Source organism: Falco biarmicus, chromosome 2, assembly GCF_023638135.1.
Source record: "Falco biarmicus isolate bFalBia1 chromosome 2, bFalBia1.pri, whole genome shotgun sequence".
Lineage (NCBI taxonomy): Eukaryota > Metazoa > Chordata > Aves > Falconiformes > Falconidae > Falco > Falco biarmicus.
In genome coordinates, this window is record NC_079289.1 from 91,744,400 (window position 1) to 91,768,383 (window position 23,984).

At 42.2% G+C, this 23,984-nt stretch overlaps 1 protein-coding gene across 5 annotated transcripts in view; it reads left to right on the forward strand.

Moving 5' to 3' along the window:
• The window catches only part of PHKA2 (phosphorylase kinase regulatory subunit alpha 2), a 49,183-nt gene that overhangs the window by 19,849 nt on the left and 5,350 nt on the right, over positions 1 to 23,984 (forward strand). For 3 of the 5 annotated variants that reach the window (XM_056327867.1, XM_056327869.1, XM_056327870.1), the window contains 16 exons: positions 154 to 263; positions 2,710 to 2,854; positions 3,349 to 3,427; positions 4,311 to 4,474; positions 5,096 to 5,269; positions 6,403 to 6,491; positions 7,616 to 7,749; positions 9,265 to 9,421; positions 10,949 to 11,028; positions 11,276 to 11,354; positions 11,475 to 11,604; positions 13,334 to 13,435; positions 14,801 to 14,919; positions 20,546 to 20,713; positions 22,287 to 22,340; positions 23,683 to 23,883. In XM_056327867.1, coding sequence (XP_056183842.1) covers positions 154 to 263; positions 2,710 to 2,854; positions 3,349 to 3,427; positions 4,311 to 4,474; positions 5,096 to 5,269; positions 6,403 to 6,491; positions 7,616 to 7,749; positions 9,265 to 9,421; positions 10,949 to 11,028; positions 11,276 to 11,354; positions 11,475 to 11,604; positions 13,334 to 13,435; positions 14,801 to 14,919; positions 20,546 to 20,713; positions 22,287 to 22,340; positions 23,683 to 23,883 — 1,985 coding nt within the window. Of the gene's footprint in view, positions 1 to 153; positions 264 to 2,709; positions 2,855 to 3,348; positions 3,428 to 4,310; positions 4,475 to 5,095; positions 5,270 to 6,402; positions 6,492 to 7,615; positions 7,750 to 9,264; positions 9,422 to 10,948; positions 11,029 to 11,275; positions 11,355 to 11,474; positions 11,605 to 13,333; positions 13,436 to 14,800; positions 14,920 to 20,545; positions 20,714 to 22,286; positions 22,341 to 23,682; positions 23,884 to 23,984 lie in introns of those variants that run through there. The other 2 variants (XM_056327868.1, XM_056327871.1) reach the window with 2 other exon arrangements.

Sequence of the window (23,984 nt, forward strand, 5' to 3'; positions counted from 1 at the left end):
GGACCAGTCTGTAGCATCTCACTGTTATCTTTATGTGTCTTCTGCCTTGCTGATACCAATGAAGTAGGTCTCCTTACCTAAACTGGTTGTTGTGGAAAACCATAGAGGAAATATTATGTGATTATTTTTTTTTTCTTCCCCTTTTCTTTACAGGCCGGAACAAGAACATGAAATTAAGTGGACGGCCACACCGACATATTGGAGTGTTAGGCACCTCCAAGTTGTATGTGATAAGAAATCAAATATTTGCTTTTACCCCTCAGGTGAGCGTGTAAAGCTGGCAGAGAAATCACTGCTTACTTAATGGCTAATCGTTAATGAAGCACTTTGCTGTTCTGTGCTGTCACTCTAGGTAGAGCAGAGCTGATAAAGCAGATGTGCTTTGCTTTGTGGTTTTTTTAAGTGTTGAATGATCTGCATGGTAGGAGTGCTGATAAATACCTTGTCATACAGAATCTGGCTTCTTTGGCTTCTGGCTTAGGAGAACACAGCAAATCAATAGTACAAAGTTGTTACTGATCTCTGCCTGAACCAACATTCCAGCTAATGAAATACTTTCTCCAGAGATAGGGCACTTCATGTATCTTTCTCCTGATTGCTTTGATGGAAAATTTTGTTTCACAGTAAGTGTGCCAAGTACTGTAACCCCAAGAGCCTAAGATGTGATCTTTTCATTGTATTGTTGAAAGGGTCAGTAGGGCAGAGGAAGCGATATTTTGTCTTTGTTTTCTGTTTAGTGCCTTTTTCAGTGTTACTCAAAGTTCGGATCCCCCCAGAATCAATGGCTCTTACTTATGCATGTAATGAAATACAACACACTTATTCCTGTAGATTTATTCTAGCAGTTGGTACTAGACAGCCAAGGGGTCTCCTACTCCAAACATGTGCACCTGAAGTAGTATAAAGAATGCTCACACCCTCCTAAATAGATGTTTGATTAATTTAGTCTTTAAGTTCCAGTGGAAGATTTAAGTTCAGTGGACTCCATAGATGGCTTCTGCAGTGCTTCATGATGTCCAAACATCAGATTTACTGCCAAAAATGTGGATCCTTTCCCATTCTTCCCAATGTCAATTGATCACAAGCAGCTTTATGACAGATCATTTATGTGTTGTTCCCCCAACCCGTTCTCACTTTTGCAAATTAGGTAAAAATTCCTTAGTCATGATTTTTTTTCAAAATATCTTTGTCCACATCTTACTATGTAAGTAGGACTCAATATTCCAGCTAAAATCTTGCCATGTGTCAAGTGTGGGCATACTAATATATTCCAAAATGGCATTTATCATTGCATTAGCAGCACACTGACAGTTCCTGCTTATTCTGTGTTTTGACTAAAACCTCCATAACATTTTCTGTTGTACTGTGTAGCCAGACATTTTCTCCTGACTTTTTTTTGAGGGGAGTATGACTTAATGTTTAATTTCACCTTCCTAATGTTAGCTCAGCATTAGTCCTAACATTAGTCAGCTCATCTGTGTTGATCTTGACTAATGTCCACAAATACCGTGGTTTTGTAGATTATATTTCATCCTGTTCTCTAATGAAATCATTGATTACGTGTGGGGCAAAGGCTGACCCCATTTAGATACCCTCTCATTCTGAAAAAAAGTGGTTAATAACTACCTTTCGAGAACAATTTTTCAAGCAGTTCTGCCACATCAGATGTTTTTTCTTCACTTCCCTAGTGTGAAAATTTGCAGGCGTTGAGAGATATCAACCAGTTTCTTGTACCTACCATGTAGTTGCTCTGAGAGAAGGAAATTGGACTCGTTTGCTGATATTTTTTTATATGACTGTTTATCCATTTTGCTTTATCATTTTGTAATTATCTTGGCAGTCTCAAATTGGCTTTGTTGTCATGTGCTCTCAGGCACTGGAATTGACTTGACTGGTCTATGTTGTCACTGCTTTTCCTTTCTAAAGACGGGCGGTGTGTTGCTTCTGTCTGTATTTCTGGGACTTGTTCATCCACAATTAGCAAAACTAATTGTGAGTGGCTCGGGGATTGTTTTGGCTAGTCCCTTAAGTTCCCTGAAGTAATTTCTCTGGACTTGTCCAGCTTGAATTTACATGCTTTTTATGTGCTGACCCATCCCCAAGTCTTCTATGCTTCCTTAACTTTTATTGTGGCAGCTTTAACATACTTACCACTGTTCATCTAGCTTTTTTGGTTTCCAGCTCCTGAAGTAGCCATGATAATCTCTTATTGTGGTTCTTGGCTTTTCTCTGTAGCGGAAAAGGCACGCTTTACCATTGTACATCTAGTGTACCTTTTATCCACAGTAACTGCCAGCTTTTCTGTATTCTGCTTGACTTTCAGATTGTTCCCAAGAGACATATGGTTACTAGTTCCCAGTCCTTAACATGCTACTGTTAGCTTTTTTTCTTCCACATTTACAGTACTTCTGTCTTCCAGATCATAGGTTACTGTAATTCGTCATTGTGAGGATTCTACTTCATGGCTGTGTTTGTCTACTCTTTGTTTGTATGGCTTACTTCTTTCACAGTCAGCTTACAAGTGTAAGAAAATGGACTCTGCATAAGTATGGATTTCATTTTCACAGTCACATGCCTTATTAGGTTAATTCATGCAGTCTGTTTTGTGGGCAGGAATAGCTCATATGGCTTTTGTGAATGATTTAAGGGAGGAAATGGGAATAAATGAGAGCACTGGCAACTCATGTACCATATTTCTCTGTTCTCTAGTTTACTGACCAGCATCACTTCTATCTGGCTCTAGACAATCAGATGATTGTGGAGATGCTCAAGACAGAGCTGGCTTACCTCACTTCTTGTTGGAGGATGACAGGAAGACCAACCCTGACGTTTCCCATCACCCACACAATGCTTGGTAAACTTGATTTTCAAGCAAAGTAGATTACTGCAGGGGAGTAGGATGGAAGTCAGTTTGAGAGGAGGCAGGAGGCATGACTGTTTCAACATCTGAGTTCTAACATCAGAAGTACAATTTAACTTTCTCAAGTATACGCTGAACTTGTATGACATGGTAATATTTCATTTTGGTTTTACTCCCCCTTTATAATCTTGCATCTCCCCATCATCTCCATACTATTTCTGTCCAAAGAAATTTGATAGAAATCCCTTTGGAACTTGTCTTGAGTGGGTTGGGTTTTGTCCTGAGAGATCTCTTTAGAATTTGCCTGAGGGCTGGTTTTTGTTTGCTTGCTTGTTTGGGTTTTTTTGAATAAGCTGGTACTGGTAGCAGTTGTGGGTTCTATTTTAAATTTGTCTGATTTACTTCATAGAGAATACCCAGTAATCCACTGGACATGATAATTTGAGGATGTGTTGGTAAGCTTCAACTCTTTCATTATTCTTTTTCAGTTGATGATGGTACTGACATTCATCCAGCAGTTCTTGCCACCATAAGAAAATTAGAGGATGGTTATTTTGGAGGTGCAAGGTAATGTCAGAAACCCCAGATGACTGTCTCCATGATTTTTAATTTTTTTTTTTTTAATTAAATCTTGTACAGGCCTCAGTTTTGACCTCGTGATAGTGCACAGACCTTGTACTATAACTCCATAGAGCGAGGAGTTTCAGCTTTAGTTGTTATTTGGCGATCAGGTGGTAGCTGGACTTCAGATGTAGTGGGAAAGATCTGTCTCCCAAAAGGTGTAGCATCTCTGACTGCCATTAGTGGATAAGGAAAAACAAATGTCAAACTTAAGAAATACAAAAACTTGATCTTGGCCGGGCTTCTGTTTTTAAGAAGTAATTATCTTTCACAGTTATCGGACACATTTTAAACATGAATTACGTGTAGTACTGAGAAGCTTATGTGTTCCATTCATCAACATATAAAAGCAATTTAATTGTACCTTCCTATTCTCTTTCTGCTTGCCGTCTTTCAATCAGTATTTTCCTCCGACAATCAGATGTGCTTTCTGATTTTTTTAGCAGCAGTGCAGTTCTGTGAAAAGCTACTGCTGTTCAGAGGAACTTCTCAGCCCCAGTTCCTCATGCATTATCCTTGCAGTCTTTGTTTAGGGTCTCTCTTCATGTAAACATACAGCACCCTGCATCATTAAACTTTGAGTTAGGCCTGTAGGTGTAATGCAGTTAGGTTCAATTAGCAAGCAGAGCAGTTAAGTACCCAGATGGATCCGCAACTGTTGTTTTGTGGGGTTTTTTTTCTCAGTATCAGTATCTGCTGCTTTGTAGTTACTAAAGGCAGATTTAACAGTAGGTCTTAGAATTTTGGGAGTTGTTGAAAGCTCATTGAGCATTAATCAATATCAAAATGGTGGTTGTTAATGCTCTTTGGTATGTGTTCCTGTTTGCAGGGTGAAGATAGGTAAGCTGTCAGAATTTCTTACCACCTCTTTTCACACGTATCTGAGCTTCCTGGATCCAGACTGTGATCTAAAACTGTTTGATGACCATAATGAAGGCCATAATAGTCCTGACAGTGAATATGAAGGTTTTCCAGCAGATTTCTGTGAAAAAGGTAGGGTTTTTTCACTTCAGATTTTTTCACTCTCAAGTTCTATCCGCAGACCCTGGGTTTACCTACAATGCAGAGTTTTTGTGCGCAGTTGATAATCATACAGGTTTCTTATGTATCAGTCCTGTACCTGCATGACTTAATTTGCAGAAGGAATTTGTGCTTATTCTTCCTACGTCCATAGTATGGCATTGACCAGTAACTGCTGCTGTAAAAGCTGAGTCTGAAGAGTCAGCAGATGGAGGGGGGCATAGAAGAGGCTAGAGGGAGGAAGGGCCTGTGAGGAGCCATAGACAAGGGCTTGCATGGAGGAGATGACGGAATCATGGAATCATTTAGGTTGGAAAAAACCTTTAAGATCATCAAGTCCAACCATGATCTGTGGACTACCAGCAAGATAAAAACTATTTTGCTTCCTTTGAAAGGGAAAACCAACTTCTTAATATAACTGTTTTCAAAGTGTCAAAAACTGATTATTTTTTTTCTTTCCAATTTGTTCAGCTTAAAAATCTCTTGCATTTTTGTGTGCCTTTCTATATAAGTGAGAATAGAGTGGTGTGTTTGAAACAGAAAGCACTGATAAATTATGATTTTAGATTTAATAAACCTTGTATGTCACACTAGAAAGCCAGGATGAGCTGGATCAGTATATACATAATGTCCTGCAGAGTACAGCACTGAAGTCATACCTGCCTCCAACTTCAAAGACTGCAAATCAACCACCTGTGTTCAGCGCAAACCATTCTACAGAAGAGATACTGTCAATAATGGCCAAGACAAAGGGTTTAGAGGTTCCAGGTATTTCTCCCTATTATTTACTTAGTGATAATAATAATAGAAAACCTGTTTACCTACAAGGGGCAAGTTCAAGTACTTCAGAACTCTGCCATTGAAAAAGAATTGGTGGCACAAGTATGTTGTTACCAAGGAATGAGTCTGAAGCTGTAACTGTTGTGTTCCCACAGTATCCAGTATCTTGGTGTATGCATAGACAACCTGCTATGAAATGTAACATTTAATCAAAATTAGGTTTATGGAAACTCCTACAACTTCTCAGCTGGATAGAATTTTAGAACCTGAGTCAGTGAACTCATTTTTTTTGGTCTTTGTTTATAAAAAGGCTTTCAAAATGTACTTTCTTGTTTTAATAAAGTTGTGGTGAAATTAAATGTTTCAGTGCCAGAAAAATAGAAGTATGTGCAGGTACTTTCTAAATTTGTGAGAACAAATGGAGTAGAGATGACATTATTCCTAATAATGCTACATTTTTAATAGACTGATTGGAGGATTTACACCTAAATAATGCTTTGACTGAATTTCTAAATAGATTAAAACATATACCTTGTTTTATATGTAGGTACGTAGTATTTGATGCCCTGGTCAAGGGAAGGCTTCCCATAACTTCAGTGTAAATTAATAACTTTCAAGCTTTTTTGTTAGTTTTTTTCACCCATCTTTCATGTGCCGCATCATCTGATCCTCTATTGAATTCAGTATATGAAGGTAACAGAGCATTAGCCTGTATTTAGCATCACCACTTTGATTATGACACTTTGCCAGTTAGACCGTTTTCTCCACATTCTTCCTGTTAGAGTGTTTAAAACACTTGGCAGGGTCAGGTCATTGGGCTGTAGGATTTCTGAGGCATGGGCAATCAGAAGGGATACCAGTTGAGGACGTAGTGCCTGAGCCTTTGACGTGCTGATGTTAGAAGCTTTGGGGGCAAGCCTGGAAGGAAATAACGTTCAGAATGCGTGCTTGTCTCCCGAGTTCCACGTACAGCATCTCAGAAGCATCGCCTCTATATTTTGACTCTTGGAGGTATTTCTCTTCTTTTTACCTAGTATAGTTGCTTTGTGTAGGTGTTCTCGATTTTCATATTTATGAAATGGACTTTTAAAATCTTTTTTTCTGGTGGCTTTGCTTTCCAGCTGTGTCTATGTCTCTTCCCACTAAAGTTCTGAATACGCACCGGAAGTCTCTGAATCTCGTTGATAATCCTCATTTGTTTGAGACAAAGGTAAGCTGTGGGAATTTTTATGCTATTTGTAGTTTTAGGATGCAATACTGTGGCCTTTCCTGTGTTTTCCAGCCAAACCCTATGCTAGTTCTCATTTTCCTTCACAGACAAGCCATTTTGCTTGAGGCACTGGATAGCTGCTCCCTTGGTTTGAAGTTTATTTTTTGGCCAAGTGAAAGTTTTCTGGTTAAATAGACATTATCAAGTGGAAAAATGTTAATTGTGTGTGCAAACCAGAAAATAATACAATAGGTGCTTGTTTTGAAGGGCCAAATGCTATTGTCTTTAATTCTAACTGAACACACAAAGGGAAGGATGGGATGTTCACAGCCTTTAGAGACGTTCTCCAAGAAATGCTACTTACAGTAATGTCTGGGGAGCAGCGTAGTGTGTGAAGGGACAGATGTCCTTAAGGCACCAGTCATATCCCACTACAAGGCATGAAGATGGGGTTGTGCTTGGCACTTGTTTTGTCTTAATATATATGTGCAGTTGCTGAGAATGGTTACAGGAGGTAGTGTCCAGCCTCCTAAAGGATTCTGCTCTACAGGCTCTGTTTGTGGAAATGATATTTTAGGATCGTATAAATTGCTGAATAGCTTATTAGGCAAAACTCCTCTTCATCCAAGATCTCACCACAGGATTGCATCATCTCATTACATAACATACTAGTTTCATAAGCTTGTAAAAGTTATGATGGCAACATCTGCATTCATAAAGCACCATATATATATATACTGGTAGGAGGTGGAACTCAAAAACCTCTGAATTATTTTAGCTAAAAAAAGGTAGTATCCTTGTGCTTTTCTCTTTACAAGTAACAGCAAATGACAGGAAGAGCATGCAAATAAATTGGTTTCCTTCTTTGACAAAGTATTTCTTTGTTTTATCCAAAAAATGGCTTTGTTGATTGAACCAAAACTAGAGGCAAAGTTCCATTCTGGAACTTTCCTGGGATTAGTCTCCTTTTCATGCCTGCAGTGGTCTGGCAAGGACTATGTGATGCGTCCGTATGTCAGCTGGGGTTATGTTGCAAGTCTGTTGTGTTGTTTAATGGGAAGTTACAGTTTCACTACTTTTTTCAAGATGATTTCTTTGATTTTTCATCCATCTTTTGTTATTAGGACCGTGGAAATGTTTTGCACTTACCTAAAGATGCTCATGGTGATTTGGATTGTAGGAAGCTTGTTGAGCAGCTGAAGGAATGTCCAACGCTCCACGATCAAGCAGATATCTTGTATATCTTGCATATACTAAAGTGAGTTGTCCGAATATAAACTTCAGCATCTTTTGAGTTTGGTCACAACTGTCTGATTATTCCTGTACAAAAGCTTTCCACTGTTCAGGGTGGGTTGTTGAGGGGAGAGGTTAAAATTTTCTGAGCTTTAACAAGCATATTTTCATTTAGCTTGATTACATAAATGATTTGAATACAAAAAAAAATGCTCATGCAGATTTCAGAGTTGATTGGCACACAGTTGTGAATACATACAAGCTGCAAGGCTCACAAGTGAAATGCACAAATCCTTTCCATGAATGGGAACACACTATGCTGTATTTGTGGCATTCTTAAGTTCACAAAGATTTGGTGTGAGTTTTATGCACAAGAAGAAAAGCGGAGGGAAACTTCATCTTGTCATTTTCTAAATAAAGGCAAAATGCTATTTAATGACTAATTACTATTTTTCCTCTAATACCTCTCCATATTTAAGTGCACCACTGGCTAAAACTCGACGTTCTTCAGAACATTCTTGGAAACCATCTAAGCCCAGCTGCTGGGGTTAGTAAACAGCTGCTATTTAAACAGGTTTGATGGGACCAAAATGGAAATACACGCCATCGGAATCATCTTCTGGAGTGCATTTTCTGGGCCTTTTTCCATGTGCAGGAGAACACTGCTGGAACCTGTCAGGAAGCTAGCTTTGGGTGCAAAGACAAGCATGTATTAATCACAGATGATCTTCCTTTACTGCTACAAAGATTGTACTTCTGTTTATTTTCATTTTCTCCCATGAGGAACTCTGTTTTGATCATCTTGATTTCCCAAACAAAATGTTTAGCAGCCTCTTTTTAAGAGCAAAGGAGATCCTGAAAAAAATACCATTTTGTTGTTTAACTACATGTAACGCCCTTCTTTTTCCTGTTTTGGACTTGTTTTGCTGTGGGAGTCTCTGTTGGGCAGGCAGGTGGACTTCTGGTGGAATCTGCCCCCCTGGCAGGGATTGGAAGGTCATTCTGTGACACAGCAAAATCTTATCAAAGAGAAGCCATACTGCAGTGAATCTCAAAACCAGGAGAGGAATAGAAATCTCCTTTGCTTTTTCAGTAATGGCTTAAGCAGCATAGAAGCTTAGTTAATAGCTAAGAAAGAGGCAGGCCCCCCTGAGACATCTAAAAAATGGGTGCAGTCTTCAGCAGTACTGAAGACATTACTGAATTCTGCTCTGAAAAAGCACCACATGCAGCAGTGTTCCTCCAGCAAACTATCTGCGTGCATACTCTGAAGTCTGGTGGAAAATCCTTTGGGTGATTGCTTTGGAGTCACAGGCTCATGGCTAAGAGGATGCTCAAGTTAATATGAAGGTTCCTGGTGTCAAGAGGGTTTTGTCCACATACAACCAATCTCTGGTGAAGGCCCACATGTCCCATGCACTACTTAATTCTGTCACCAAAATGAGTAATGGGATCAAAGTCAGGCTGCTTGTTGTGTGGTAAGGTTAAGCAGTGTAGCTTTTTATCTAATGACCGTTACCTTCTGTGTCTTTTCTGGCAGAGGCGCTGACTGGGACACAGAGCTGGATGGACAGTACGGCGTTACTGTTCACTGCCTGCTCAATGAGCTTTACAGAAAAGCAGGCCTCAATCAAGAGTGGGGTTTAATCCGTTACATTTCTGGTATACTCAAGAAAAGAGTAGAAGTCCTGGCTGAGGTATGAAATATAAATAATGTTGATTCAGTTCCCTGCCTGGAAACCAACATAAACTACCGGTTTGCTGGTGGGGCTTGTGCTTGCCCTTCTGATCTTACTTCACAACATACATAGTGCAGCATTTTTCAATAACATTGGTCACTTTTCTGATCTAAAATCTTATTTTGACATCTTTACCTTTCATCTGTACTATGAACTGTGCTAATGTTGGCATGGACCAAGAATGTCATACTGTAAATGGTTGTGAAGGCTTCATTTCATCTCAGTTAATTGGAGAAGTTTAATTATGTGCTTTGAAAACTGTAGTTGTCATTGGTAATTATCTATTGCTGTTGTGGTTGCATGAACACTTTTGGAGCATCACTATGTCAAGATGCTAGCAGTGATGCAAAAGCATGTTCTGCCAATTTCCGTCCCATTGGGCAGACAGTCTGCTCTGTGTGTGGATATGAATGGTTGAAGGCATTAAAATATCTGGGACTATTATATGGCAAGAAGAAGGATTGACTGTAAGGGTACATATTTATTTTGAACATAACAAAAACGTTTCCTCTCAAGTACTCTAAAGTATTTGTTTAATTTCCTGCTTACCCTGCATATTTCTGAAGAGCTCTTTCACTAATTCCTGGCCATTTTCAAAGCTTTGGCTGTCACACCTAGGATGCCTTTTTTTGGTGACAGTCATATCTGCGGAGAGCACTTTGTGGTAATCGCCCTGCTCAGTACTTCATTAAGTGCATAACCTTTTCCATCCTGAAGACATGATGGACCAGTACAGACATGCTCACAGAAAGCTGGGTATGTTAAATCAAGAAGATAACAACAAAGAATTGGGGAGGAAAAGAGTAGAGATGATCTCTTTTGTTCCACATAAGGGAGGGAAAACAGACCCTTAAAAATTAGACGATCAGTGCTCTGTGAGGTCTTTGATTCAGGATGCTAAAACAGGTAAACTGAACACCTAGTTTTAAAGGAGGTTGATACAAGAGAGTAAACATTGTAGTACTGGGGGAAGCACCTATTTCAGAATATATCAAGATGCCTAATTCAGGAATGTGATGCAATATGTTTGGTGTGTGAAGAGATTTATTAGTACGCAGAATTTTTTTTTTAGCTAATACTACCAATTTTCATTCATTAAAAATGTTTTTTTTTGTCTTAAATAAAGAATTATCTTATGAGAAAGTCCTTTACTGATCTGCCAGCCCCACTGGAGTCCCTAATCATCATGCTGCTGATTTCACTGAACAGGGAAGCAGGCTTTCAGCCTGGGCAGACTCTCATAGCCCTGTTAGCCTCAGGGGATCTTTGGCAACTAGTTAACAGCATTCTGCTGGATCTGCATGTCTGGTAATTAATAGAAATGCGCTTAAAAATTGTTAAAGAATTGCTTATTTCATGGAATACCGGATTGAAAAGGGACCTCAAAGATCATCTGGTCCAACCTTTCAATTTTTGGGAATTAAAAGCTCTGTCACGTCCACATGACTCAAAAAAGGTCTCTTGCTTTCTGTCCTATTATGGTAGGCATGCACAGACCTTCTCTCGCACCACAAGCAACTTACAGTGGGCCTGCCACCAGAACCCCGTGAGAAAATCATCACCACGTAAGTTGGAGCTCTGCCTCAGTTACAGAAGCAGCCTGCCCTTCATCTTCCTGCCTGTACCGTTCTGCTGCTATTACCGTGGCTTAAAACTTACTCCTCACCTTCAGAAGGAATTGCAGCCACCCAGGCAGACTCATAGGACCTTTGTGGTGCAAAGGGGTTTCTGGGTGACTTGGCTCCAGTGCTTGTTCAAGAGGTTAATAGCAGATGCCTGAGTCACTGCTAACTGTGGTTTGCCTTCTTGTAGCCCGCTGCCACCTGAGGAGCTCACAGATCTTATTTATGAAGCCAGCGGCCAAGACATCAGTATTGCAGTCCTGACACAGGTATGCAGCATGTGTAAAAAGGGTTCCTTCAGCTGTGCCCAGCGTGATGCCAGTGTTTGTGTCTGGGAAAGCCAAGAGGACCCACTCTGAATAGGTGCCCTTATGGATTTGTCCCTACAGGAAATAATTATGTACTTGGCGATGTATGTCCGGTCACAGCCTAGTCTTTTTGTGGAGATGCTCAGGCTCCGAATTGGTCTGATAATTCAGGTGATGGCCACTGAGCTGGCTCGAAGTCTGAAATGCTCAGGTAAGAGCAATTTTATCATAAGGGTACTTACAGTATTATTTCTGCTTCACCTCAGTGGTTGATTTTTCATTTTTGTGTGTTAAATCCTTTTATTAAATTCTTCATTCAGCATATGCAGTTTTTTGCTTTGAAAAAAAAAAAACTTTGAAAATAATTTTCGTTTTGATTCAATGAAAGATTCCTGTCCCTCCATCCCCCAGTTATTCAAACTGAAGTGGATATTAAATACTTAAGTCCCCTGACTCTCAGTATGTGTTTGAGGTCCAGATCATCAAATTGCATGTGTGTGTATATTTAGGGACCCTGTGCTATTAATGTCAATGGGAATGGGACCCTAGGTATCTTCTGAATATTTGAGCCTTAATTCATAGTTCCGGTCATTTTTTATTCAAAGTAACTGCTGATCATCTTCCTTTTATGTGTATGCCTTCTCCCCTTGAATGTGCTTAGTTGAAAACTATCTGCTGTTTAGATTTCAGCTAGTGAAACATTATTTTGCCAGGAGGTCAGTAAACAAAATAATCTCACAGGCCCCCAGGATGTTGCATATGCCCTACAAAAACCCAAGAAGTAACAAACAAATGGTGCAACACAAAAGTATTTTTAAACTTATTTTGGAAGAAAAAACTGAAACTAGAGAGAAATCACGACTGAAGAGAGATCTGAAAAATCACTGAAGAGTTTTCCCCATTGAAAAGGGTCAGAAGTCTAAGAAGGACCAGTCTTGAAAAGTAATCAATTGAAGTGACATATATAGTCAAACATATGTGGGACACTTAGGAGCACGATCTGGGCCATATTTTTATGTTGTCAGCTCTTGTTACCATTTCTAATGCCCTAGCACATCCTAAAGGGGGATAACTTTGTAGAAGCATGTTTTCTGGTCTCCCCAGTTTTCTCCCTCATGTAGTGAAGAGGGGGGGTCCCTGGTAGCTGGTTAGATGGAGCCCACTTTGAATGCTACTGCTCTCTAACTTCAGCGGCTAGCTGCCACTGGGGCATAGCAGGTTTCTCCCTTAGGTTGACAAAAGGAGCCAAGTCATTTCTGGGACAATTTTTCTGTGTGAAGAATGTACAGAAAGCCCTGTTGTCCCCAAATCTGTAGCTGAATAGTGGAAGCTGTTTTGTTCACAGTCAAAGCCTGTCTTTCCTGGGGTCCCTGCTGTTATTCCTTAGCCTTAAATGCCAGCTGCTTTGTACACTGCCCTCGGCTTCATTGCTGCCTTTTTTTGTGTTCTCCTATGGGAGATTTGTCTGTGTATACATGTGTGCTCATGTGTATGCATGTGCTTTTTATATCTCTCACTTACAAGCATGATCGTTTAATCCACACGCATGCAGTTCTTTATAGAATAACTCTGGCCTGTAGTTGAGATCTACATGTCATCTGCTTTTGGGAGATGGCTGTAATGCCTTGCCAAGTGGTCTTGCCCTACAAAGGAGCAACTGCTTTCTCATCAGCAGCTTCAGTAAGATTTTGCACAAGGTGCAGCATAATATTCACTGTGCCAATAGTGTTATTTCCATTCAGTGTTTGTTGTTCAGTCCTGAAACATATTTTTGAAATCTGACTCTGCATATTAGTTTTTTAAAGGAAGTCTTAGCTACAAAGGTAAATGTGATTGAACTTCATTCATTAGCAGTTTACTTAAGAAAACAAGCTGTAAAGCCACCTATAGTGATAATTTGTCTTTTTTGTTGGTTTTGGCGTGTGTTTTTTTTAAACTAGGTGAAGAAGCTTCAGAGAGTTTGATGAATCTAAGCCCCTTTGATATGAAAAATCTCCTGCACCATATTCTCAGTGGAAAAGAGTTTGGAGTGGAAAGAAGCTGTAAGTTGTCCACTTGGGCACTTTTGTATGTTAAGTGAGAACTATAAATATAAAGTTAGATTGTCTTATGAATAGGAATCTACTCTCTCAGCACATAAAATAGAGGTATATGTAATGTGTTAATTATGGGTGGGCAGTACCTGTGTCTGCCTGCTGTGGAATAAACAAAACAAGTACAATGGAAGCTGTTGTGCACTGGAATAAGGTTGTATCAAGTTTTCACTGATATGAAGGCAAGCTTTTAAAATGAAGAAATTTTATATGACCTGTCCTGGTTTTGGCTGGGATAGTATTTTTCTTCTCAGTAGCTGGTACAATGCTGTGTTTTGGATTTAGTATGAGATTAATGTTGGTAACACTGATGGTTATAGTTGTTGCTAGGTAATGCTTATACTAAGTCAAGGACTTCTCAGTTTCTCAGGCCCTGCCAGCCAGAGGGCTGGAGGGGCGCAAGAAATTGAGTGGGGACACAGCCGGGACAGCTGACCTGAACTAGCCCGAGCTCCATACCATAGACCAGGGGTCCTCAAACTGTTTAACCAGGGTGCCGGCGCGCGGATGCAGTGGCAGGCCGTCATCTGCGGCTGCTTGGTTTCCCCCCCCAGCCCCCGGCGGGGGGGTCTGTAAATACCGGGGGCCGGATTGAGGACCCTGGGGGGCCGTATCCTGCCCGCGGGCCGTAGTTTGAGGACCCCTGCCATAGAACATCATGCTCAGTATATAAACTGGGGGGAGTTGGCCAGGGCCTGCTGATCACTGCTTTATTTTATTCCTCTCCCGTTCTCTCTCCTTTATTATTATCATCATCATCATTATTATTATTATTGTTGTTATTGTTAGCATTATTGTTATTATATTTCAATTACTAAATTGTTCTTATCTCGGTGCTCGAATGTTACCTTTTCCCTGATTCTCCTCTCCATCCCACTAGGGAAGGGTGGAGTGGGGGAGGGAGCAGCTGCATGGCACTTAGTTGCCAGCTGGGGTTAAACCACAACAGACCATAAGGAAAACCATAACAAGGTCACATGTAGCCTGCCTTCCAGGAGCCTGTCTCTGGTGCCCACATATTCCCAACTGGCATGTCAACTGTATCCTGGGTTCATTCTTGGCCCTCACAGACTCATTGTAACTCTAACATCTTTTAAGGCTACAATTGCTCAGTGTCATGGAAAATCAGACCCCAATATGGCACTAGGCCCTTTACTTGATGCAATCAGGTTTTGAACTGTTGATGTGATTTCAAAGAATGTTGTCATGAAGAGCATTGTACACTTCTGAAAGGATATGTGTTTAAATTCTAGATACAATTTCATCTGTTTTGCTACCCCTAGAATTTTAAAAATGTCCATTTGCTTCTTTTAGTGCGACCTGTAGATTCCTCTTCATCTAGCCCTGCAATTTCTATTCATGAAATGGGGCATTCTGGAGCAACCAAAACAGAAAGAAGTGGTATTACTAAATTGAAGAGTGAGATGAAGCAGGTGAGGGTTTTCTGTCAATGCTCATCAGAAAATGCAGCTGTTCTGGAACTGTGTTATGTTAGGTTTTATTCTTGGTAAATGGCAGAAATTTCCAAGGGTCTGATTTAAAGCTGGTAACTAAACAGAAGGCAGTAAGGGGATGTGCTGGTAACTAAATAGAAGGCAGTAAGGGGATGTTTCCTCCAAAAATGTGCTCCCTTTTTTGTTTTTGTTTCACATGCCTAAATACAGAACTTGAACAAACTAATGCATTCACAGCACCAACTTAAAACAGCTCTTTTATCATCTTTAGCTAAGGAAAAGTCAGATGCACAAAGTGAAACTTTCATGCAAACAGTGTTCATTCTTGTGTTCCGTACAAGTTGCTAAGGTGGTCCACATGCCTTTTGGAAAAGATACACTTGGAAAAGAAATGTTGGTCTGTTTTCTTCCTGTTTTGTTTCTTCAGGAATGTGGGATGATTGCTGCTAGAATACACTTAATTTCAGTACTTTAAATTACACAGCAACAGAGTATATGGGGAGATATCACAGAAAACCCAACAAAATATTATGAATGAATGTGACTGATGGTTTTGTTACGAGTGGTTTTGATTTCTCTGTTTTGTGTGTCTATTAGTAATTTTCTTTTGCTCTAGATAAATAGGAAGGTAGTGGTCAAATAAAATGCATTTCTAAGAATGGTTCTATATTTTCCAGCCTGGGTTATTCAGCCTGGAGAAGAGAAGGCTCCAGGGGGACCTTATTGCAGCCTTTCATTATATAAAGGGGGCTTGTAAGAAGATGAAGATGTGATTTTTACGGAGGCCTGTAGTGGCAGGACAAGGGGCAATGGTTATAAACTGAAAGTGGGTAGGTTTAGATTAGACATAAAAATTTTTTTTTATTATGAAAGTGGTGAGATACTGGAACAGGTTGCTCAGACAAGTTTTGGATGCCATCCATCATTGAAAGTGTTCAAGGTCAGGTACGACAGGGCTTTGAGCAACCTGACCTAATGAAAGATGTCCCTGCCCATAGCACGGACTAGGTGATCATTAAAGGTGAATTCCAATTCAGCTATGCTATGATTTTGTATTAAAACCTGTTGTTTAAAGACCGTCTTAACGAGGCAGCCTGTATCATTTAATCTGGGGCCATTTCTGCACGTTTTGAAGGAAATATTTCATGTTTTCCTTTCTGTGAAACAATTTGCTCAATGAGCCTTCAGAAAGGAGTGGCATTTCTGCATGGCCTTGACATGGTGACAATAAAGATCAGTTAATGATCCTTCGTAGGACATGACCAGGCAGGGAAGCAAAGCCACCTGTGAAACGCAGTGTCTGTTATGAGACCTGCTTGTGGTGTTTAAGTCATGCCGCTGCCTCAGCATTGTCACAGCCAAGCCTCGTGCTGTGGCTGTGGCTGTGGAGGTGCTGCTGGTGGCTTTCCACGGGCCCTGAAGTGGCTTTGGGGGTTCACAGTTGCACTGCCAGCGTCTGACTTCGGCCCTTCCAGGAAGGAAGAAAGACTAGGCACTAGGTGGCAGCATTATTTTGTTTTAATACAATTTGTTTTAAATACAGAGGTGCACCCCAGCTGAAATATTTGGACCTTTCTTGGGGTTGGAAATGTCGTTCTTGTGTGGCTTCTGCATTAGATTAGATGGAAACTTGGTATTTTGCACAGAGGAGGAGTTGGCTGGACTCCTGGACATCATCTACCTGGACTTGTGCAAAGCATGTGACACTGTCCCACACAACATACTTGTCTCTAAAACGGAGAGACGTGGATTTGACAGATGGGCCACTTGGTATATAAGGAATTGGCTGGATGGTTGTACTCAAAGAGTTGCAGTCAACAGGTCAATGTCCAAGTGGAGACCAGTGATGAGTGGTGTTCCTCAGGAGTTCATCCTGGGACCAGCGCTGTTTTAACGTCTTTGTTGGTGACACAGACAATGGGACTGAGTGCATCCCCAGCAAGTTTGCCAACACCGAGCTGTGTGGCGTAGTCAACACGGTGGATGGAAGAGATGCCATCCAGAGGGACATGGATAGGCTTGAGAGGTTGGCCCCCGCAAACCTCATGAAATACAAGACCAAGTGTAAGGTGTCCTGTACATGGGTCAGGGCAATCCCAAGCACAAATACAGGCTGTGTGGAAAATGGATTGAGAGCAGCCCTGAGGAGAAGGACTTGGGAGTGTTGATGGATGAGAAGCTCAACGTGGCCTGGCAATGTGCACTCACAGCCCACAAAGCCAACCGTATGCTGGGCTGCATCAGAAGAAGTGTGGCCAGCAGGTCAAGGGGAGTGATTCTGCCCCTCACCCTTCTGCTCTGCTCTTGTGAGACCTCACCTGAACTACTGCATTCAGCTCCAGAGCCCCCAGCATAAGAAGGACATGGACCTGTTGGAGTAAGTCCGGGGGTGGGCCACAAAGATGATCAGAGGGCTGGAGCACCTCTGCTATGAAGACAAGACATGCCGAGAGGGTTGGGCTTGTTCAGCCTGGAGAGGAGAAGGCTCCAGGGAGACCTTCCAGCAGCCTTCCAGTGCCTAAAGGGGGCCTACAAGAAAGCTGGAGAGGGACTTTTTACAGGGACTTGTAGTGATAGGAGAAGGGGTAATGTCTTTAAGCAGAAAGAGGGTAGATTTAGGTTGGGTATTGGGAAGAAATTCTTCACTGTGAGGGTGGTCAGGCACTGGAGCTGTGTTGCCCAGAGAAATTGTGGATGCCCCATCCCTGAAAGCATTCAAGGCCAGGCTGGATGGGGCTTTGAGCAACCTGGTCTACTGGAAAAGGTGTCCCTGCCCAGGGCAGGAGGATTGGAACTAAATGGTCTTTAAGGTCCCTTCCAACCCAAACCATTCTATGGTTGCATGTTTGTTCCCCCCACCTTGCCATTCATGCTGCTTCCTGCCTCATCTCACTGCATCCTTCAAATAATACGCTAGATATAAATTTAATGTCATTTTGGTGGGGAGGGAATCAACTTTGTGTTACAAGGAACATTTCAAGTACTTGTGCTACCATCTCTTTGCACCAGAGCTCAGGTGTTGAGTGACTGCGGCACTCTTGTTTGCTGCCATTGTTTCTCAAGTCCAAACATCAAGCCTTTGCCTGGGTCAGAACCGTTAATGGTGAATAAGGAGGCATGGCTTGGGGTGGACAGTTACAGGAAAGTGCTGTAAGTCTGCGGTGCTGCATCTGCATTTCAGCAGAATTTTTTGCTGTGCATCTGTTTGTTTAATGCTGCCCCCTCCCAGCTGGCAGCCCGCAGACTTTCTGCAGCAGGATGGCCTTCTCGTGCAGAGTAGCTCCTGGCATTGCAGTGAACGGGGAATGGAAGGAGGGAGCTTGGGGTTTTTGCCAGCTGTAAGTCACAGGGAGGCTTCTACCTGCGTCTTAAACTGTGGCGGTTTGCGTTGGAGCTCAGTGGATGGCGTGGGGGCTCCTGGCACCGTGGGGTCTGCCTCATGGTGGCCCTGGGAATGAGCAGCTGCCCCAAGGTCAGTTGATGTGCAGCACTGCAAGGGGCCCAGGGGCCCTTGCAGTTTTCCCCTGAGTACCTGAGCTTAATCCATGTTTCTTGTCTTTGCACAAACGAGTTACTTAACCTTGTTTGCATCCTGTTCTGTCATGGCTGGCTGGCTGACATGTTGGTGTCTGTCTGGTTTTTTTGTAGTTCTTTCATGAGGGCCACTCCATGCCCAGCAGCATGTTCACTTCCATGGTAAAACACTGTCTGCAGCTCTGCACCTGCTCTTCACCCTGTGTGTGTTCCCAAGGGTTTTAGTTCTAGACACCTCCTGTGACTTCTCCTGCCTACAAACTTCTTTTCAAACCCCGCCTCTTTCTTTTGTTCATCTTAATTGATAACCAGTTCTCATTAGTAATCTTTTAATAGAGGTTGAGTCTTGCATTTAGATCTACTTGGTTCTTCTGAAGCTTAAGCAGTTGTAGCAGATAAAACATTATAGCAGATTTAGCTACTTGATGGTGGATTACCTTACAGGTGTCATCAGTATTTAAAAGTAACGTAGCGTTGATAAATGCTGGCAGTCTCTGGGCAGTAATGAACCCAGAATGGCTTCAGGTTGCTGAGACGGGGGGTTTATGGGCATGAGTATCTCCTCACACAGTTACCTTCTTTCAAGGCAGAGAACTGTAGCTCTTCATTAGCTCTCGCTGTTAAGAAGGAAGATTACTGTTTAAATATTTTACCAACAGAGACCTCAACAATTTGGAGTAAGTCTGAGGCTCCAAGTCTGTTGTGAAGAGATGGAAAGTTTGCAGCTATGCATGCACCTTGAACTGGCAGTTGTGATTTATGGTTCTCTGCACCTGCAGATTTGCTGTCAGTGGCACACCTGCCAAGTGTCCTAAATACACATCTGCAGAGCACCACTAGCCCTGTGGCCTGGCCTGACAACTGCCAGGTTGCTGATGTCTCTGTCTGCCCACAAACCAGTGCAGAGAGGCAGTCTTCAACTGTGTGTTTGATTCAAGTGCACAGAATTGTTCAATGACATCTTTGCTTCTCTGAACCACCTGAATGGCCAGATTAATTATTGTATGCAGATGGATTTCTCTACTTTGGCACTGATCCTCTTGCTGACCTCCTGCATCCCCTAGCTTTGCTCAGCAGGGTGGAGGAAGTTCCGTCTGTCTTGATCGGTGTGCAGTGGAAAGGAACAGCAAGCATCAAAACATCAAAGGAACACCACCTATGCCTCGCTGATACTGGTAGTAGTAGAAATGGGCTCTTCTCATTTGCTGGTCTGTGCAGAGCTTGGTTGTGTAGAATCAGTGAGCAAACAAACAGTTTTCAATCTTAGTTTTCTCCTTCGTAAGTGCTTTGCTCAGGCGGTTACTTACTCGGAGATGATGGGATTTGAGATGGGGCGGTCAGTGAAGTCCTTTCTGGGCTGAAAGTAGTAGATGTGCAGAGAGAAAGGAAACAGAAGAGCACAGTCTCCGTGAGTGCAAAGAGCAGGCAGACTGCGTGTGTGGAAATGGGAATCAGAAGTTGGTGGTAGTGCCACAACTTTGAAGGTGATTGGCTGCCTAATTTAATCTTAAAGTCTGGTAGAGTAAAATAATAGAGCAATAGCGAGAAGGGAAATAAGACTGACTGATACAGAGGCAGGCATGATGATTACATGACCACATTAAGTCAATTTTTAATCTGCTTACTTTAATGGAGCTTTTTGCGTTGAAGACCTCTCTTGCTGGATGCATGGACCCTTTGGTTCTCTTACAAAACTGAGCCTGAAGTCCGAGTGAGTCAGACCTACCTGCAAATCCCATCGTCTCGCACACCGGTGATGCTGCCCTGGCCGACAGCTTATGCTTGTTAAATCAGTCGGGCCGTGTGTGGAGCCAAGCCGTGAAGTTTACTGGGTTATGCCTTGTTGAACTGCTTGCCTGTTCTGTTGAGAAATGATTGAAGTACTGGAGAGGTAAAGCTTGTTGTGAAGGGAATAGAAAGGGGTCAGGCCTGCTCCATCATCTGGTATGACGACATGCCCTGTATTTTTTTCCCTGGTTTTGAGGTGACATTTTAACAGAATGATGTGTTCCCCAGGAGGAGCCCTTGGGGTGGTAGTAAGCAGCTAACCAAGGCTTTAATTTTTTTACAGAGGGGCAGTACTCCATCATCTCCCACTAGTACTTCTCCTACTCGGTCCAGTGGAGACACGAGCTGGGGTGACCGAAAAGGGCAGTGGCTGCGCAGAAGGAGGCTTGATGGTGCTATTAACAGAGTTCCTGTTGGCTTTTATGAGAAAGTGTGGAAAATCCTTCAGAAGGTAAGCTGACAGCTGCGGAGGGCAGGAAGCAAGCAAGCTGTACAGTGACTTGGGGAAGTGGTGGTCCAGAGGTGGCATGTTGATGGGAGTTTAAGCTGGTCTTCAGCTGGAAGTCTGGTGGAAACTAGAGTCAGTAGGAGTGTGTCTCTTGAACATAAAAGGGCTCCATTAACACAAGTTCATGTGTTTGAAAGTGTTTTTCCCTGAAACCACCAGCACTGAATTTTGGCTGAATGATTCTATTCTGTCACTGTTTTGCATCACCTGTGGCCCAATACAAATTACAGTCAGTGCTGCTGAGGGACACTGTGATGCAGTGCAGCTGATGTGCTGCAGTTCAGAAAGGCTGTGAGGAATGAAGTAGGAAACTGCACTGGCTCTTCCAAAAGGTCTTGAGATTTCTTGCTGGCTCTTCTGAGCTGTGTGGCATTCTTAACATTTGTTTGGTTTTTTTTTTTTAAGTGAAAAGTAAGTCCTTGTCAGCACCTTGAAGACCAGGGATATGGAAATGTTTTGAAACAGCTCTCCAGGAAGAAGGAGAGAAGAATTAGGAATTTTTATTCATTTCAAAGAACATTTGTTCTTCTGATTTGCTGGATAAAAGCCAGCATTCGGCACGTTGCAGCACTGAGCTGTTCATGCCTACACAGTTGGGAAGAATGTGTATCACCAGCTTTGATTTTGGTTGTCCTTCTAAAATCACTTACGCTGAAGCTGTTAGTGTTGATGTTAGCCAAGACGAGTCATATGTGACCTCGTGGCTATTTGCTAAGGGGATCTTTCAGCAGAGTGAGCATCACTTCTGTCCTGACCCTAATGTAATAGCTGGGAGTATTTGAATGGTTTTCTCTGGCTGTTAAAATCGTTTGTGCTTATTTAAGTTGTCTTCAACATTTAATTCTTAAACTCTCTTTGGACGATTCGTAAAATATCTCTCTTGTTCTTGGTGCATTTTTGATACCTTGGGTACCCAGATGTTTTATTCCTTAGCCTGCCTACTTTTCACCATTTAGGTTTTGTCACTCTTTTCTTGTATACCACTTGGTATTTCTAACACTACCTCACCCCCACTGTTAGTGGCCCATGTCCATCGCCACAACATATTGACATGCTGGAGTTGTGGTGCCCTGGATCTAAAACACTTCATGTTGTTTTAGGGAAAATGAAAGAAAAAAAAAAAAAAAAGGTTCTCACTTTCGTGGTCTGTTGTCATGCTTTTACATTATCATTTATTTTCACATCCTTTCCCACAGAATGTTCTCATTGATTTGTTTCTCTCCTTTGTGTGCTTCCTGCTGTAGTGGCTCTCTAAGTACTTTTTTCCCCTTTAGTAGCTGAACTGGAGCACAGCACGCTCATTACGTGTCATGTCAGGCTATTTCTAATGTTTGCCAGGTTACATAACTTTTTCAGCAAAGATGAAATCATATTTTTAACAGGTCTTGTGGTTTTTGTTTGGGGGGGTTTGGTGGTGTTTTTTTAAACTGAAAGTTGTTACATACTGGCTTAGAGCAGAGAGCCCTTGGATTTCTTGCAAGAACTGTAATTTCTGTTCATTGTCAAAATGTTTCAGTGCCATGGTCTGTCCATTGAAGGGTACGTCCTTCCTTCTTCAACCACCAGAGAGGTACAGTACAATGCCAATGATTTTCTAGCCCCATGACTGAATGTTTGGTTTGACAGTGTAAGATGCAGCAGGGCTGCTGCTGCAGGCCCTTGGTTTCTAGAAGGTCCAGATCTTCTGTCCTTCCCCCAGCACCTTGCCAGCTTCCCTGGGGCTGTGCCGATGAGTTCCTGCCAGGCAGGCCTGGGAGAGCAGCTGTGTGCAGGCTTTCCCGTCTCCCAGGCCTCCCTCTGCACACCTTCGCTGACCCCGTGCGCCTGTGGCTGATGGCAGTCCCTTGGGCAGGGTGAGGAGGAAGCATGGCCTTGCTGGAAGGAAGCAGGCACATTGCTTGCCGCTTTTCTTTTTTAATATGCTGCAACAGCAGCCAGTGTATTTTGGCATTACAGTCTCAAAAGTAAATACCAATTAAGGACGATTGTTTCTAACCAAATCTTGGACTCCTTATATCCGTAAACCCTTCCTTACATATTTTTTTTTTCTTAGCTGGATTGCCACTCTATCTTTAGGTGCTCTGCAAGTTTTGAATTTACACCTATAAAATGAACTCTTGTGAACTGTAACCCATCAGTGGAAGAGAGGTGCTTGTGTGCCTGAGACTTTTTTTCCTGTCTGGTTCCCTCAGATTTGTCTCTGGCTTCCTTTTCTTCAGAGGGATGGTGGTAACAGCTGAAGAGAGGAGCTGGAATTTTCTGCCAAAATTAAACATGTTTTTTTTTCAGAATGGAGAGCTTTATTTATTCCTATTGTGCAGACAAATAGGCTTATATTTTCAGCCTGTCAGACCTAGACAGTATCTAATTTTGGCATTTAAAGGAGTCCATCGAAGTAAGCACAAACCTCCTAAGGCAGCAGCCTTTCACATAACATCCATAGAGCTATGGCAGTGCAAATCAGGCTGCTTTACCAAAAATACAGCTGTATCTCCGTGTTGAAGAGTTTTCACTCTAAGCAGTTATTTTTAAAACTCAACAATACTTTCGGCTTTGCAACTAACCTGCAATGCCAGAAAGATACTTACAAGGCAGTGTGTTGTGAGACCACAGCATGAGGAGCAAGGAGTTAATTTGCCAGCTAAGCATCAGCAGACCTGTATGCAACTAAAACGTGTGTGTGATGGATCGCAGGGCTGGAGCAGTCTTCGGAAAGCTGTCCTGTTCACAGGATCAGGGTCTAGCAACACAAAAAATCTCTGTAAGTGCTAAAGCTGCGCAGAAATGGTGCTCGCTTCAGTCAGCCTACCCCCGTGTGCAGAGAGGAGCATACATTTAAGTGCTTGCAGGACGTGGGGATCTAGTCTTGTGATTTGTCAGTTTTTCTTTCCATTTCCACTCAAACTCGCCAGATGACCCCGTGTGAAATCAAGTTTGCTGTGCACGTGGAGTCGGTGCTGAACCACGTACCCCAGCCTGAGTACAGGCAGCTCTTGGTGGAAGCTATTCTTGTTCTCACGTTCCTCTCTGACCTCGAGGTGAACAGCATCGGGGGCATCATCCACATAGATCGAATTGTGCACATGGCCAACGACTTGTTTCTGCAAGAGCTGGTGAGTTCAGGGGGCAGCGGTAGGAAGCCTCTGCATCTGAAAACTGTGCCCTGCTCCTTTTTTGATACGTGTGATGAGCTTGATCTGATTCTTTGCCTTAC